The sequence below is a fragment of the Convolutriloba macropyga genome, chromosome 3 (genome assembly GCF_964194025.1).
Source record: "Convolutriloba macropyga chromosome 3, txConMacr16.3, whole genome shotgun sequence".
Classification (NCBI taxonomy): Eukaryota; Metazoa; Xenacoelomorpha; order Acoela; family Convolutidae; genus Convolutriloba; species Convolutriloba macropyga.
The window spans coordinates 24282935-24298899 of record NC_134470.1 but is presented as its reverse complement, the minus strand read 5'-3'; the positions used below and the strand labels follow the sequence as shown (position 1 = coordinate 24298899).

Genomic DNA, 15965 nt, shown 5'->3' with positions numbered 1-15965 from the left:
TTGTTGCTCTTAAATTGAAACTGGTAATCGAAAGCTTGCAACTGTTTGAAAAATATGGTCTGCAGACTAATATGATGCAGTCCCTGCCTGAATCACAATGGCATCAGTGCTGATGGTCTTGTACAAGTTTTGAAAATGGTTTCAATTAACCCATTCAAAAAATAGGTTGAGTTAGTACTTTGTCTTTCAAGCATATTAGTAAATATTTCGATGCCGTTTAGCGTTTGTGACCACTCTCGAATAAATTGTACTCATAGATGAGTTTTCTTTGTTTCATTTTCAGAAAAGTTGCAGTTATGGTATATTTTTCCAATGCTTCCGCCAGTCCAACCAAGAAAGCAGGTCTGTGCCTAATGCATTCTTTCATTTTCGTAGGTAATGATTGTGTTTGCTTGGGTCAGAATCACTGTAAAAAATTGAATCATTTTTACCAGGGCTTCCTTTTAGTAATTCAAGCGAAGTGCATCATTCTCCACAAAAAAGTCAGCTTTATCTTAAGCTCAGATCTTTTCATTTTAAACTCCACATTCTTTAACGAATATTAGACAAAAACTCCAATGCAATGAGTTTCTCCGTTATCTTTGATTTATTAGTTCAGAATTTTGATTTATTTCTTTATTTCGCGTACCCTTGGCTGACTGAGATCTTCTTCTATCTGCAGAGCAACAATTCCAAGCAAATTTTCTACATTGGTCTGCAGATATGATTGATTTTATTGACTTGAAACCTTTTTAGCAACAAATATACGACAACTAGATGGCCTTAAATAATTGTAAATTTTTTTGGTTGGTGATTGCCAGAAAAAAGGAAATCGTTTTCTTTTTCATGGAATTGTTCAAAGCTGTTGTTGATCTCTTGTACTTCATGATAGAATATTTGATTTATCTGGGCTAATCATTAGCTTGAATTATGTATCCCAGTTGAAACGTTTAAGGAAATGAGTCGAAGACAATAATATAGGTCAACAAAAAGTTTTTTTTTTTTAAAAAAAAAGTGTTCAAACCTGAGTTTTAGTGTGGGTTCTTTCTTTGTCTTCACCAGTTGAAATATTAGTAGCGGTTCTCTGTAACTGCAAATTAGTTTTGGAAACAGGACAGAAAAAAAATTTTTGGCACAAGAATATTTTTCAATACAACGCTTAATAACATTTTGCTGCTCAATTTTTAGGTTGATGACAGAGTAACCGGTTATTTACAGCTAACGTCAGTGTATTTATTGTACTCTTTTTGCTGAATTAAAAAAAAAGCTGTTTCCTGTGCTTGTGGATTTTATGTTCTTTAATGTATCACTGTTTTAGACCCTTTTATTCAATTATTCCGATGCTTTGATCTGTTACTAGAACTAAAACTAGAATGAGAAATCTTTATTTGCAAATATAGATAGACCAGAGCAAACATATTTGCTTCTGATGCGTCAGCAGAAAAAAGAAAATCATCTTTGTCCTTCACTGGTTGCAAGTATCCTCTATCGTTGCCAGTTTCAGATTTCAGATACAATAGGAAATTTAACTTTCCACTTTAGGACTTTTGCTAATCTGCAGGGCTTTTTTGTCACAATGTTATTTGAAATCCTATTATTCTGCAGACATTGTACCATGTGAAGGCTCAAAGAACCAAATAAACCAATTGAATCAAACACCGAGAATACTAGTGACAGGACTTCCTTTGGTCTATTTGCGGATACAAGGACTATCATTAGCAACAATCCAATGGAAGCCAAAACAGATGATCCCTCTTGGTTTTGCTCAACATCATCTCGCTTGGTTTCAAATGTTAATTTGAAGTCTTCAAGAGTTGCTGCGTTGACTTCATCTTTGTTGCTCATCCATTGCTTCAGCTCACATCAAAATTCCGATAGAGTTTACAGCGGATTGATCACAACTATAGTCAATAGTTTCTTCCGGTTTTTCTAATACTTTTTTTTAAATCGTCCATATAGAGCTTGCTGTGAAATAGTTTTGCTGCGATAGGTAACTCTTCTTATCTATCGGCGCTCAGCCATTTGAGAGCGTAGTTTGCGCATGTTGTTGAACTTGTTGCTCTTAAATTAAAACTGGTAATCGAAAGCTTGCAACTGTTTGAAAAATATGGTCTGCAGACTAATATGATGCAGTCCCTGCCTGAATCACAATGGCATCAGTGCTGATGGTCTTGTACAAGTTTTGAAAATGGTTTCAATTAACCCATTCAAAAAATAGGTTGAGTTAGTACTTTGTCTTTCAAGCATATTAGTAAATATTTCGATGCCGTTTAGCGTTTGTGACCACTCTCGAATAAATTGTACTCATAGATGAGTTTTCTTTGTTTCATTTTCAGAAAAGTTGCAGTTATGGTATATTTTTCCAATGCTTCCGCCGGTCCAACCAAAAAGCAGGTCTGTGCCTAATGCATTCTTTCATTTTCGTAGGTAATGATTGTGTGTGCTTGGGTCAGAATCACTGTAAAAAATTGAATCATTTTTACCAGGGCTTCCTTTTAGTAATTCAAGCGAAGTGCATCATTCTCCACAAAAAAGTCAGCTTTATCTTAAGCTCAGATCTTTTCATTTTAAACTCCACATTCTTTAACGAATATTAGACAAAAACTCCAATGCAATGAGTTTCTCCGTTATCTTTGATTTATTAGTTCAGAATTTTGATTTATTTCTTTATTTCGCGTACCCTTGGCTGACTGAGATCTTCTTCTATCTGCAGAGCAACAATTCCAAGCAAATTTTCTACATTGGTCTGCAGATATGATTGATTTTATTGACTTGAAACCTTTTTAGCAACAAATATACGACAACTAGATGGCCTTAAATAATTGTAAATTTTTTTGGTTGGTGATTGCCAGAAAAAAGGAAATCGTTTTCTTTTTCATGGAATTGTTCAAAGCTGTTGTTGATCTCTTGTACTTCTTGATAGAATATTTGATTTATCTGGGCCAATCATTAGCTTGAATTATGTATCCCAGTTGAAACGTTTAAGGAAATGAGTCGAAGACAATAATATAGGTCTACAAATAGTTATTTTTAAAAAAAAAAGTGTTTAAACCTGAGTTTTAGTGTGGGTTCTTTCTTTGTCTTCACCAGTTGAAATATTAGTAGTGGTTCTCTGTAACTGCAAATTAGTTTTGGAAACAGGACAGAAAAAAAATTTTTGGCCCAAGAATATTTTTCAATACAACGCTTAATAACATTGTGCTGCTCAATTTTTAGGTTGATGACAGAGTAACCGGTTATTTACAGCTAACGTCAGTGTATTTATTGTACTCTTTTTGCTGAATTAAAAAAAAAGCTGTTTCCTGTGCTTGTGGATTTTATGTTCTTTAATGTATCACTGTTTTAGACCCTTTTATTCAATTATTCCGATGCTTTTATCTGTTACTAGAACTAAAACTACAGCCAAGATTAAATAGTTGCAAGGAAACAGAGAGTGGATGAAGTGAACAATCAATGCAAAGTTTTTCCCTCACAATTAATTGCGCTGATATTTTTTGCCTCCTATGTAAGCCTCTCAAGCTCTGCTCTAAAGACTTCCCCCAATCAGGCCCAAAGAGCAACTCATTATTTGTAAGCGGGGTTAATAAAAACAGAGAGTGGGGAAACAGAAAAGATCCAAATCATTTAGAAAGATAAAGAGGATTGAAATACTGAACAAAAAATTTTGAAACAATGTACAAAGCAGAGCCTTCTTAAAAATTGAAAGCTTTCCTTTCTGTGTCTTCCAAGATTCTCAAACCTCTACCAATCCAAAAGGAAATGTTGTGCGCGTTAGTTTTCTTGGATTATCAGGGATACTCAATTGTTCAATCATATAAACTTTGCGCCCATGTTTGACAAGACCTGTAAAAACATAGGAAAAAATTAAACAAGTCTTCCATTCCACCGCTAAAAGAAGGGTCCATGGCTGGAAATAACTCTACTTGAACCGCACGAGTTTCGTGAAAAAAGGGAACCCTTGTTTCCATAAACACTAGAAGACAGAAATTATAATTTTCTGTTGTAAAAAATTTTTATCAAAGTGGTTAACTTACTCTAAAATGAGGAAGAATTTGAAATGCGATGAGATAATTCTGGCAAGTGCAATTCTTTGTTGCCCTCAATTTTTTTGCCAAATTTGAATTTTTGCTCCGGTTGCTGCTGTTGGTGATGAGCATACTGGATGAGCAGTTCCTTTTTTAGAGTTCTTATTAGATGCTACGGGTCAAATTAAAAGACCCCTAATTTTCCAGACAGAATAGAAGATCTGAAAAGAAGAAAAAAATGATATAGAAGATGAACATTTGAGTTTAAGAAAAATAGGTTTATGATCAAAAAATTTCAATGAAACTTATTTTGTGGGTTTTACTTTTCAGATATCGTTATTTTCGAGGCTACACATATACTTGAAAAACAATCTTCGAATATAATATCTGTCGTTCTTGGTAACCTCTGCAGGACTTTAGATTATTTCCAGAAAGACAACCTTCGACAAGAAATTGGAATAACCTTTGTAGGTGAGAAAAAATACGGGACACATTATCGATGCTACAATTAGTATTCTATGAAAAGAGCCCTCATCAAGTTTTACGCGCTTTTTGCTGCTAAAATAGGCAAAATATGTTAATTAGCAGTTTGCCGCAAGATAAAAAACAGTTCACTTTTTCTGACTCGTCGCCATAATCGACAAAGAAATTTAGATTATGAGAACGAAAGTGCGATTGAAGTTCTCTCATTAGAATACCTCCCAACCTAGAGAGTTGAATTTGAAGTAAGCAATTCTCCAAGTTTCAGACGCTGGTGTTCTAAAACTTATTGGAGCATTACAAATACTCTTTTATGTACTACTATTTTCAATTTTCTTTGTCGAAACCCACTTGAGTTTACGGGGAGGCCTTTATATTGATAACGCGAGATGTTCCAATATTACTAAAAGAATTGTTCAGTGAATGTGTTGTGGGCATAGTTTTTACAACTTTAACTCAAACGTTGTCGTATTAACAAATTGCAATTGTGGCCTTTTTTCCAAAATTAAACGATGACAAGGAGTTGGCTAAACTCTCGTAGACCGCGAGTTTCTCTAATTTACAAAATCCATGCTCTCTGCCATACTGTTTAATTGTATCGCCAAAAGCATTGACAGCTCATTCCATTTAGCTACTGAGCTGGTATTAATCTGAAGAATCTTAGAAGGCCGTAGCCACGCAAAAGCTGCAAAACAAATGCTTGAAAATTTTTTAGCCTGAGCAAAACGTTAAATTCTCGTGATTTTCTCTGATTGCAGCCAAATGCAATCAAATTGCAATGTCATCATCGACAAGTTTGTCACAAAATTTTTGTACAGAAGGTTTTCTATGACTTCTAACTATTTGCCCTGTTTTTGCATGTGATGACGTAAAACAATTTTAGAATTTTCATATTTAAAGATATCCAATTACGCGATTTATTTAAAATGCGTGTTTTATTTTTTGTGAGAGTGAGCTACTGCAGGACAATGCTGTGTTTACGTTTTTTGCTGCTTTTTGCCGCAATTTTCACCAAAGTTGCTTAAATCTGGGTCAATATTTACTTATTAGCGTTCTAGTGCTAATATCTGGACCCTGACAATAGTTTTTCTGTTTCTTAGAACTGTTTTAAACAAACAAGATTCAAATATCTGTTTGAGAGCTGATTTGAAACCTATTATTTTGCAGAATCGAGAGAGCTGTCCGTGTTGAAATTTAATTTCTCTTGACAATTCTTTTGTGCAACATTTTTGTCGAAAATTTGACAATTTTACGAAGAGATGCAGCCATCTTGTAAACGTCTTTCATTAGGCATAAACCTCGCAATTGCAGACTTAGTGAGTTTTGAGTGACTAATGAGTTGACCACACAATAACGTTACAGAATTTGAAATAAAAATAAAAGACTACAGAACGGATTTGGTGTAAAACCCCACCTTGTCAATGACCCACTATTTATCTGATTACTTATCATGGCAAAAATTAGGAGGAATATAGGAGGAACAAAAAAACCTGAATGCAATCCAAAGACCGGTGGAAACGCAAAAAATGGATCATGACCTAGAAAACTACACGAAGGTTACGTTCAAGGGAAAAGGTAAATTTTTTGGACTATTGGACGTCCAAATTCAATACACCGAGAGAGTCAAAGACCTAGAGACTCTTGTGTTGGGTAACTTTTTTTGAAAGCGCAATAAAGAACGCAATCAAGACAGAGAGACATTAATGGCAGCGATCACAGTGCTCCATTTTAGAAAGATCTTAATTGATGCACAAAACGAGGATCAAACATGGACACAACAAGTCCTTGATTTTTGCAGTACTGTTGAATGATTTTATTTGCATAACGGCATTGAAAACTGGGGTGAAACAGCTTGAAGAAGAGGAAATCTGTCAAGTGGACCACTGGACTCAGAGATGTCATTAATGAAAACCAACTTAGACTGATGAATATCATTTCATTGCTGATGTTTCTGCAATTAATCAATCCGTGGCCCCTGTCAAAGATAAGGAACGAAATTATGAATCGCATTGAGCTGCCAAAATCTGTGCTAGAAAATGCGATGTAAAAGCGACCTCTTTAAGCTCGATTTAAAAAACGTACCGAAGAAGTTCGAGGAAAATTTGTCTTAATATTGTCAACTTGTGAAAAGAGTGGACAAATACGTTGAATTTATGAACGAAGCAGGACTGAGAAGTAGAATAATAGCACTAAGGGGGCATTTCGTCAAAAAAAGTTACTCTGTAAAGAACGTCTGCTCATGGCAGTTGTTCTGTGATTGCCGTCTCTGTAGAAATTAGTAGAGAAAATTCTAGAACTTGATGACTGGGAATGAGTACCCTGCAACGGAAGTCACGAAACCACAACAACAGCAACAACAACATCAACACCACCAACCAACGACAACAACAATAACAACAACAAGAACAACAGCAACAACAACAATAATAACAACACGCCAATCTGTCCCAGAAAACTGAAAATTAATCAGTATATAAAACCTTTTTTTGGAATTGCGATGCCGAAACGATTGTTTCCAGCAAAGTGTTATTAGAACTGGGTTATTAAAGAGTTGCATCACCTTAATCACAAAACTTTCATCATAAAGAATCGCCATAAGAACAAAACAATACATAGATCAGATTAAAAAAACCTGAAAAAATAAAATGAATAAAGAAAACAATAATCTCCTTGCAAACAAAAGAAAGCTCAATTTGCAAATAGTTTCGCCCAGAGATCTACCGATATCTATTTCTGAGAATAAAATAAGAACGAACAATTTTTTAAACGAATTAAAACGAAAAACTCAGTAGTTTTCAAAAATTAATTTGGATTTTTATCATTGGAAATTAAAGATTCAATTCTTTTCTTTAGCGAATAAATAACTAGAATGGTTCAAAAATGCGCAGGATGGCAATCCGTCCTCTTTCCAGAGCCAATCCTCTTGCACGAGAAAAATACAGTTCAACTTCTTTTTTCCCCAATTATATAAACCGTTCGAAATAAAATTGTGAATATTAATCCCTCAATAATTTAACGCCCAATTCTTCATGCCGAAATCCGGTTAACTGTAAAAGCTTTTAACTATGTCAGCGTCCACAGGAGCAAATTGCATAGCTAAACTCTAAATGTTATGAATGATACTAAACTACCGAACTTCAAGTGTGCTGCATTAAACAGAACGCGTTTGCTTCAACTCGACAAACAATGATTTGCCAGTTTTGTAGCTCAGTGCCTGTGGTCGAAAAAGAATGCTTGAAAAGTCTGGCCTCTGTTATATTGAACTATTTGTTGTTATAAGTAGTATATCACTTGAATTGGAGAAGAGGAAAAGCTAGAAATTGATCTATTCTAGAAAACGGAAAATGTACTACTTTCCAAACAAAAAAACCTGAGCTAATTTTTCTAGTCTACTTTTAGGGCAGACAGTCCAGAGAATATTCCTTGAAATTCAGAGAACTGGTTTGTTAGCAGCTATTCCGTGAAAACTTTGTATCTAAAAGTTTTGAAACTGTGTTCCCAATTAATGGTCCCACCATAAGTCATATGCCAAGAGCGCGTCAACTGAAACATTTAAAGATGGATTTCAAAATTAAATTGACGCCAAAAAATAAAAAAATAACTGAAAAGTATTTCATACAGACAACTAAGGCAAGCTTGTAATAGCCCTAAAAATTAATTCCAGTTCTGTTCCTGTAAAGCTTCATCATTTTCTGAACCTTTACTTTCAAGTCCTCTTTTTCTTTCATTTTGGTGTGTTTTTGGTTGGCCAAAGCGTTAAAAATGCTCAACTTTTATACGGCAGCTTTTTTTGGAGTTTAACTAGAATTTTTCGAATTTTGGGTTGTGATTTGCTCAACTAGGATTGTAGCTTATAATGCCAAAACTCCACTGCATTAGTTGTTGTTTGCAATGCCTCTTATTGCTGCATCTCTGAGATTACAGATTACAGAATACAGTGCAAAAATGGACGCCTGCTATAATTTGAATGAAAAAATAAACAAAAAGTGACTACTTTCTCAATAACAAAGCTATCTAAATGCTACTGATCGGCCACTTCAGTTATTTTTTACCAATAACCTCAAAGAATTATTATTTTTCATTTTGTTATGGGAAAGTGAAAGTGCAGACCAACATAAGAAACAGGACCACTTCTTGACATGCTGACATCATTGAATTCAATCTAGGTTCTCCAATTTTTCTTATAAATTTTTGAGTTACAAGGAAATAGCAACCTCACAAAATGGAGTAGGGATGAAATTTTTAGAATGCATTAAATGGGTTGAGTTTCAAAAACAATCGAAACTATATTGGGCTTCAAATCTAGGGCAACGGTTTCTAAGGCATCAACTAATCGGCTGTACCTTTTTTCTCTTTGGTTCGGAAGAATAGGGAAGCGCATACAATCGATTAGGAGCAAAACTGAGGATAAAAACATGAAGAACATAAAAGCAGTTGAAATTTATTGGCTTTAATTTAAATGTTCAGTCCACAAGCCGAAATTTAGAAACTTCGAGAACTGATTTTTTTCCCGCATAATAAAAGTAAAGACACGATAACAGTCTATTTTTCCTTTTGGAAACAGTAAGAACTCTTGGGCATACCAAAATGCCAATCCACCGGTTCACGCATTGGCACTATTTGCATATCCTTTGATATACATGTTTGTAATAAGTTTGGATTCGATTGCAACTAATATTGTGTCGACAGAACGTCTGTTAGAGCTCAAAATGTCGAGGCTACGGCTGTTAGGGGGCAACAAGTCCAGGTAATGTTAAACTTATATAAACTTTTAATATAAAACTCATGACATTCTACAATCAAAATTTCATTGTTTTCTGATGAAATGGTAAACTCAAAATTGGAAGTTATCAAGCAGATTTAAGATTCAATAAAACAAAAGATGTTCTAGAGTTTGATCCACTTTTCAATTTTTCTTGATTGACTTTTTAGGGACTCCATGAGTTAACTTATTTTTTAATGGTTCCAATTTTGCTTTCAATAACTGTTTTTATTGTTTCATTTTCCTGACAATTAAGAGACAATAACTTACACATTTAAATTGGGGCGAGCTGACTGAGATGTGCTAACGTTATATTCAAACCTCCGTTTTGTCACCCTGATTTCAATCTCTTTTAACGAGAATAATTAGAATTGACTGAGATCTAGTTGTTCCCAATTATAGGAAGCTTAAAATGGGGTTAAAAAATATAGGGGTGAAACATTTGCGGGCTAGATTTTGTAAGTGTTAAAAAAAAGTAGGGGTTAAAGCACTGGGGTTTCAAGAAAAGGCATGAATAAGCAGAACGGTATAATATAGACGTCCTTCCAAAGATAATCAGCATAGATCAGACGTTATTTCGTTCATGGACCGTTTATAATCATACTTTGACTGAGGACCTCGACTGCGGTATAGAAAGACAGTGGTCGACCGATGTTGGAGGTTAAATGATTTTATGTTGACGCTAATAGTCTTGGTCGACTTTGTGTCTGTTATTATGGTCATGGTCGGCTTTAGGTCAACCCTAATGGTCATGGTCGACTTTAGGTCGACCGATATGGTCATGGTCGACTTTAGGTCAACCGATATGGCAATGGTCGACTTTGAGTTTTGACAAATACGTTTTAGCATATAATGTAGTTTCAGGTTCAGGTGTTAATTGTTTTATTTCAGTTTACAAAAAATTATGGCCAATGACAAAAAATATTTTTTTCCAAATCTTTTTTCGAGCCAACATATTTTCCTTCTATTTTATATCATTAACATGTTTCTAGTGCATTTGAAGCTATCTTTGTACATACGGGGTACTCAACACTCAGTTTAAAGTACCCATGAACCCCTAAAAATGAAGAATTAAGGTCGACCGTACTGGATATGAAAAGACCATCATTGGTCGACTTATGAAAAGACTTTAGGTCAAATATCACTAAGGAAGTCGACCGTGTATTTAAGGTAGGGAAATTACACCCCCCCCCTGTCGACTTTATAAGTCTTTTCATACAGTCGACCTCTCAACTGGGGTGTGTATTGAGAGCTCGCCGCATTTGTTCGAGTTTGAGAGCATCGAAAGAAGCTAAAGACTAAAATTCAAAGTAAACTAGATACCGGAGAACAAAGGAAATGTATACGTTTACGGCTTTCGCAAGACTCGCGGGTTTTCTATGCTCCGGTAAAAATCAGAGATATCCCATCCCACTGACGGGCTTTCTATTATCAGAGAAAATAGTAATTAACTATCCAATTAACTAGTAGCAATTAATTCATCAATGGAGCTTGCATGAAACTTCTCAGATTGGTCAGTGAAACTCAATGGGATCTTTACACTTTTTTCCTCGCTAATTTTGGGGAAAATCCACTGGCCGGGGAGCACAGTCTGGGGACCGCTTGTCATCTTTGGTTCTGATACCTACGAGAATTTAAATTGACTGTAAAAGAGTGTGGCTCTTCATATTTAGGAGACGATGGAACTATTGTGTCGTCAACAGAAGTCAACTGCACTAGGGACACCGACACCTGCTCTATGCGAGTCGTCTTCAACTCTGGCGTGAACGACTTCGCTGACATCACATTTGTCAATATATCGGTAAGCTCCTTATCATCGATATTTCAGTTGCGAGTGCCATTTCAAAGTTTTTTAGTACGAGCGAGATGCCGCCCTACCAATTAAAATGACTCTTTTGTCCATTTTACTTCTTGAATTCTACGAAACGTACCAGAACGCTGGATATGACGACAAATGAAAGATTAAATTGGCAATTGTACAATGTCTTTGTCCTCTGTCGCCCAATTCCACAGATTAGAGCAGTAATAATTAAAGATAGGACCACTCGCTCAAAATGTTAGACTTCCTCTACCGTAGTGGAGAGGAACCGACAGTTATCTCACCGCCTAACTATACATAATCATAACAGAATTTTGTTGGAAACACCGACAAAATTTGATCAATTTTAATTAAAACTTAATCATTTGCTCCAAGTTGTCGCAGCGTACGGTGGTCTGGGCGGGATTACTCCTGAAAACCATACAAGTTCTAGAATTGCAATACGACGCATCGTCTTTCAAGATTTCAATTGAGAATCTTGCCAGATCTTATGAAGTAAAAACGTTGTCTCGCAAAAATCCTAGACGTTCAAAATTTAGCAAACAGTTGATCTCGCTTGCGCAATGCATGCGGCATCAGTAAGTTTGAAGACAGTTTCGATGTGAATTCTTGCTATGGACTTCGACATTCAACTTCGACATCAAAATTTATATGCGCAAAATTTAATCAGAAACTTATATTGATTGAAATTATTTTTCGAAAAAAAATTATTTCAATTTCTAGCTTCATGTCTTTAATTTTAAGCGCATTGGTTAATGGCTCTGTGAAAAATGAGAGGGTTTGATAAATATACTCTTTTTGCTAATTAATTCTTTTGGTAAAAAATTTTGTGCTAATATTTCAATTAATTAATTATATTTATCTTGTATAGGCAGACAAAATTGCAGCCAATCAAGTCCATGTTGAGAATTAAGCAATATTGTCTGCTATCCTGAGGAAGACATTGAATTTGATTGCATATATGCCTGTAAACGCTCCTTCATTGTGCCAACAACATTGCAAAAAAATAAAATATCTGATTATCAAAAGTCATCAGATATTGGCTTGCACCGTTCGCTTCCTGGTAATCATTATTTCAGGCAGCGATTATTAAAAAATTAACTGCAAAGAAGATACGGTGCACTCGCCGAGATTGAATTACCTAGAACATAGCTGCAAATATGGATAAAAACAGCTGCCGTCTATAATTTAAGACAAGGTATTCAATTTGATTGCGACCATTTTTTTCAGTAACTTTTCCCAAAAATTTTACTATTGACAATCATCAACTTCGCCATAATGATATAAGGAACAGTAATAATGAAATCCTCATACGATGACATCCTTTGCCAAAACTTTCAGCTAAATATATCGTTACTAAATACTATAGTTAGACCAAGGTTGTTATTTTGAACATTTCTAACAATTTTGCTCAATTTTGTTAGCAAACCTGTTTCATTAGAGTAAGTTGCCAAGACTGCTCGGAGTTCCTTTTCTTGGCGTCAAAAGCTTTTTATTTTTCGTATCCCTATAAATTCAACCCACTGCCATTTTTATATCAGACTTTATTACCCCGTATCTTTTAAACATGGTTTCTATATCTTGAACATTTCAACATTTTAAACCGATTAAACTCTAATGTTAAATTGGGGTAAATAAAAATCCTGGTATAATTTCAAACCGATTAAACTCTAATGTTAAATTGGGGTAAATTAGAATTCTGGTATAACTGTTGTTCACCTTGAATTTATATAACACACTTTTATTTAACACCGTATACATCACCCGTCTGTTATCTGTTCCCGCAATTTAATCCCACCGACATCAGTTTAATAACAAAATGTGTTATCTAATTCGGCGAGCAAATGAACAAATAGCAATACAAAAGTTCGAAGGACTTAAATAACGCAAAAATACTGACCTTCAAGAGTACGGTAGTGCACAGCGTGCGATTGAGTGAAATCACAGAATAATGACGAGACAGCTTTTCTTTGAATTGATGACCTTGATCGAAAAAAAAAACGATCAGAAGTGCAATCTCGTCAATCTGCACTTTGATCTGAATTTTTTAAAAAACGTTTGAGTTTAGGAGACCGAAAAATTATTTTTCCAAAAGAAAGGAACAAAACATAATTTAAAAACCTACCCTTAGAACAAGCATAAATCTAGGCACCGTTAATCTGCTATAATATATATTTTTCATCAATAAATTCCAAGGAGTTTTCTATTTCTTCCAAATTTTCGACAGCGAGAGCAGGGATTAGTTTAAGAGCCAGTGCGTACACTTCATGGTTTTATGATACAAACTTTTGTCGTCTCATCTCCCCAATTATCCGTGAAACATTTTAATTTAGGTGAAAATAACAACCTGATAGCATTGATTCTAGATAGTATTTCAGAAACGCGATATTATGGGCGAGTTCAAAACCAAGTAAGAGCATACCGGGTATACATTCGGGAGCAATAATTATTGATGCATGAGATATTAAATTATTTTGAATTTCTTGCTCATAATTAACATTTCCAATCGAAGCATGTGACTTATATTTGTTTAAAACTAAGAATTCCTGACTCAGTGAGAAAGGCATAAATTTTCGGCTAGTATTTCAAAGTTTACAAGTTTCCAAGATTTCAAATGATTGTAATTCGTGTTCTGTGACTCTGCTTGATTTCACTGAGTTTTTTTAGTGGTTATTTGTGAAAAACGCATCAGAGTCACAACTTTTGTAAAAATAAGCAACTTTTAAATTTTTATCTGACACTTGTGCATTTTCTGGATGTCAACAATCTGGTTTTGCATATATTCGGCAGTTTAAAAGTGCGTTTAAACAATAAGAGAAACTTGTCGAGAAACATACCATTGATCAACAAAATTTTGAATGCAAATATCAAATGTTCTAAATAAAAATTGTTGCAAAAGTCTGAGTCACAAGGAATTGTTTTAGGGCAAACATTTACCTTCTGTTGTCATTGGGTCGTTTCTTTTTCATTAAAACAGGAGAGAATATCCAATGAATTCAGTCTGTGGAAGTAATTGCAGTTGCTGCTTTTTCAACTTCTTTTTGAGGATCAATGCTTGAATCAAATTTCTTAACTTATTTTGAATGCTTCCATTAGACTTAGGTTGACCTTAACTAATCATCACTGCATATTTTTTTAATCATTTAAAATTTTGATGCAACATTATAATTTAACGAATAAATCTGTAAATCTCTTATAGGGAATATAAAAGATACGGACGTATTTCGTATATACTTATCGGATTCTCATTGGATAATTTTACAAGTTATAACAGGAAGATATAACTATTTGTAAGGAATTCACAATTTTCTTAAAACATTGAGAGCCATTACCGTTAAATGTGCGCAAAAGTTATAAAAAATTATATGAAAATTATCAGATATCAGATGCATTTTTTTCTAGTAAGATCAAACTTTTCCTCCAAGGTGCTAAACGAATTTAATCTACTTAATTTCCCAACTTACAATACCGGCATAACTTTGTTAGATGACTTCTCAGAAAGCCACGTTATCCAGAATTGTAACCAGAAAAGATATTAATTTCTCCAAAATCGATATTTAGTTTAAAAAGAGGGAAAGCGAGTAAAAATCAGAAGAGAATTTTTTGCCAATGCATATGATGTAAGACCTTAAAAAATTAACTTTTACATAGTTTGCGATTTCCGATGCCCTTCCACAGAACAGGTCTTATCGGACCTTAAAATACAGTTTATAGGGCCAAAATCACTACTTTTTTATGTTTTGCATTTTATCAGAGTCAGGAGTTGTTTTCTGTGTTTCACAGATGTGTTTTTGAAAACTCGCGAGCTTCAAAAACTCTATTGGAAAACTATTGTCTGCAAAATCCTCTGAGAGTAGATGCTAATCTAATGCACTTTCTAGAGAGACTAATTAATAGTTCTTCAAATTACTATTAACATGTAGAAGAGTTATTACTTCTTGTAAATTCGTTTTTTGGTAGGTATAGAATCTTTCAAACTCAATTTGTGATTGAGTTTAAAATTGTTGGCATTTCTCAAGTGCTGAAAGTTCGTTTTCAGATTGGTGCTATGACATTTTTCCTAATTTTTAAAAGGTTTATGCTTAACTTGGTTTCAGTGGACTTCAAACGATGCGATCACACATTTTTTCCAAGCCAACTTGACAGATGTGACAGTTTGCACTGAAATGAGTAACAGCAGTGGATTTGACTGTCTCTATTCACGAAATGACTTCATCCTCAATTTTTATACGTTCACTATTCAGATTTGTATTGGTCTCACGTGTCTGCCCAGTGAGTACAGCATTGCTGCACCAGTTGTAGACCCAAACAGTTAGTAATAAATTTCGGCATAACATTTCTATTGTCCTTTATAAATTTTTCTCGCCGATATTAAAACGTGATACGTGTTTGCTCATTTTGGGGGCCAGTGCCATTCACAAGACAAACTTTTATCTCCTTTTTCGGCAGGACAAAATTTATGATGTCTCTTCATACATTGTATAGTGATAGTTCGGGGAAGAGCGTGAAAACAGTTTTTCTTTAGCTAAGAATCTTTTTGTTCATACGCAATTTAATTTTCGGATCTTTTCCCATTGTGCCCCACCCCCCAGCTTAGTGGGCGCATATTTTTTGCAAAACCCCGACGCAGGTGCCATATTTTTGCAGAATGATTTACTATGTAATGACGCGTGTTCCGTAACTGGGGGGTGCATAACGTACTGGGGGCACAAAAGATCCTAATTTTCTTACCCCTATTATTAAATAGTTCTTGTAAAAAAAAGTTGTATCCATATTTGTTTGTTTCTTGTTATGCTCAGAACGTGAGACTGATATTTCGGCTCTTATAAATACCTCAACATTTACATCGAAATTTTACTGATGACCGCTATCAGGAGTCACAATGAACGATACTGCGTCA

At 34.7% G+C, this 15965-nt stretch overlaps 2 protein-coding genes across 2 annotated transcripts in view; both read left to right on the top strand.

Annotated features, from left to right (window-relative positions):
- LOC142336089 (mothers against decapentaplegic homolog 1-like) overlaps positions 1–15965 on the top strand; it is a 536849-nt gene that overhangs the window by 423339 nt on the left and 97545 nt on the right. The gene's annotated exons all lie outside the window — the stretch shown is intronic.
- LOC142336574 (uncharacterized) overlaps positions 1–15965 on the top strand; it is a 76994-nt gene that overhangs the window by 40121 nt on the left and 20908 nt on the right. Inside the window, exons 4-5 of the mRNA XM_075385484.1 lie at positions 10920–11047; positions 15163–15376. Coding sequence (XP_075241599.1) covers positions 10920–11047; positions 15163–15376 — 342 coding nt within the window. The remainder of the gene's footprint in view (positions 1–10919; positions 11048–15162; positions 15377–15965) is intronic.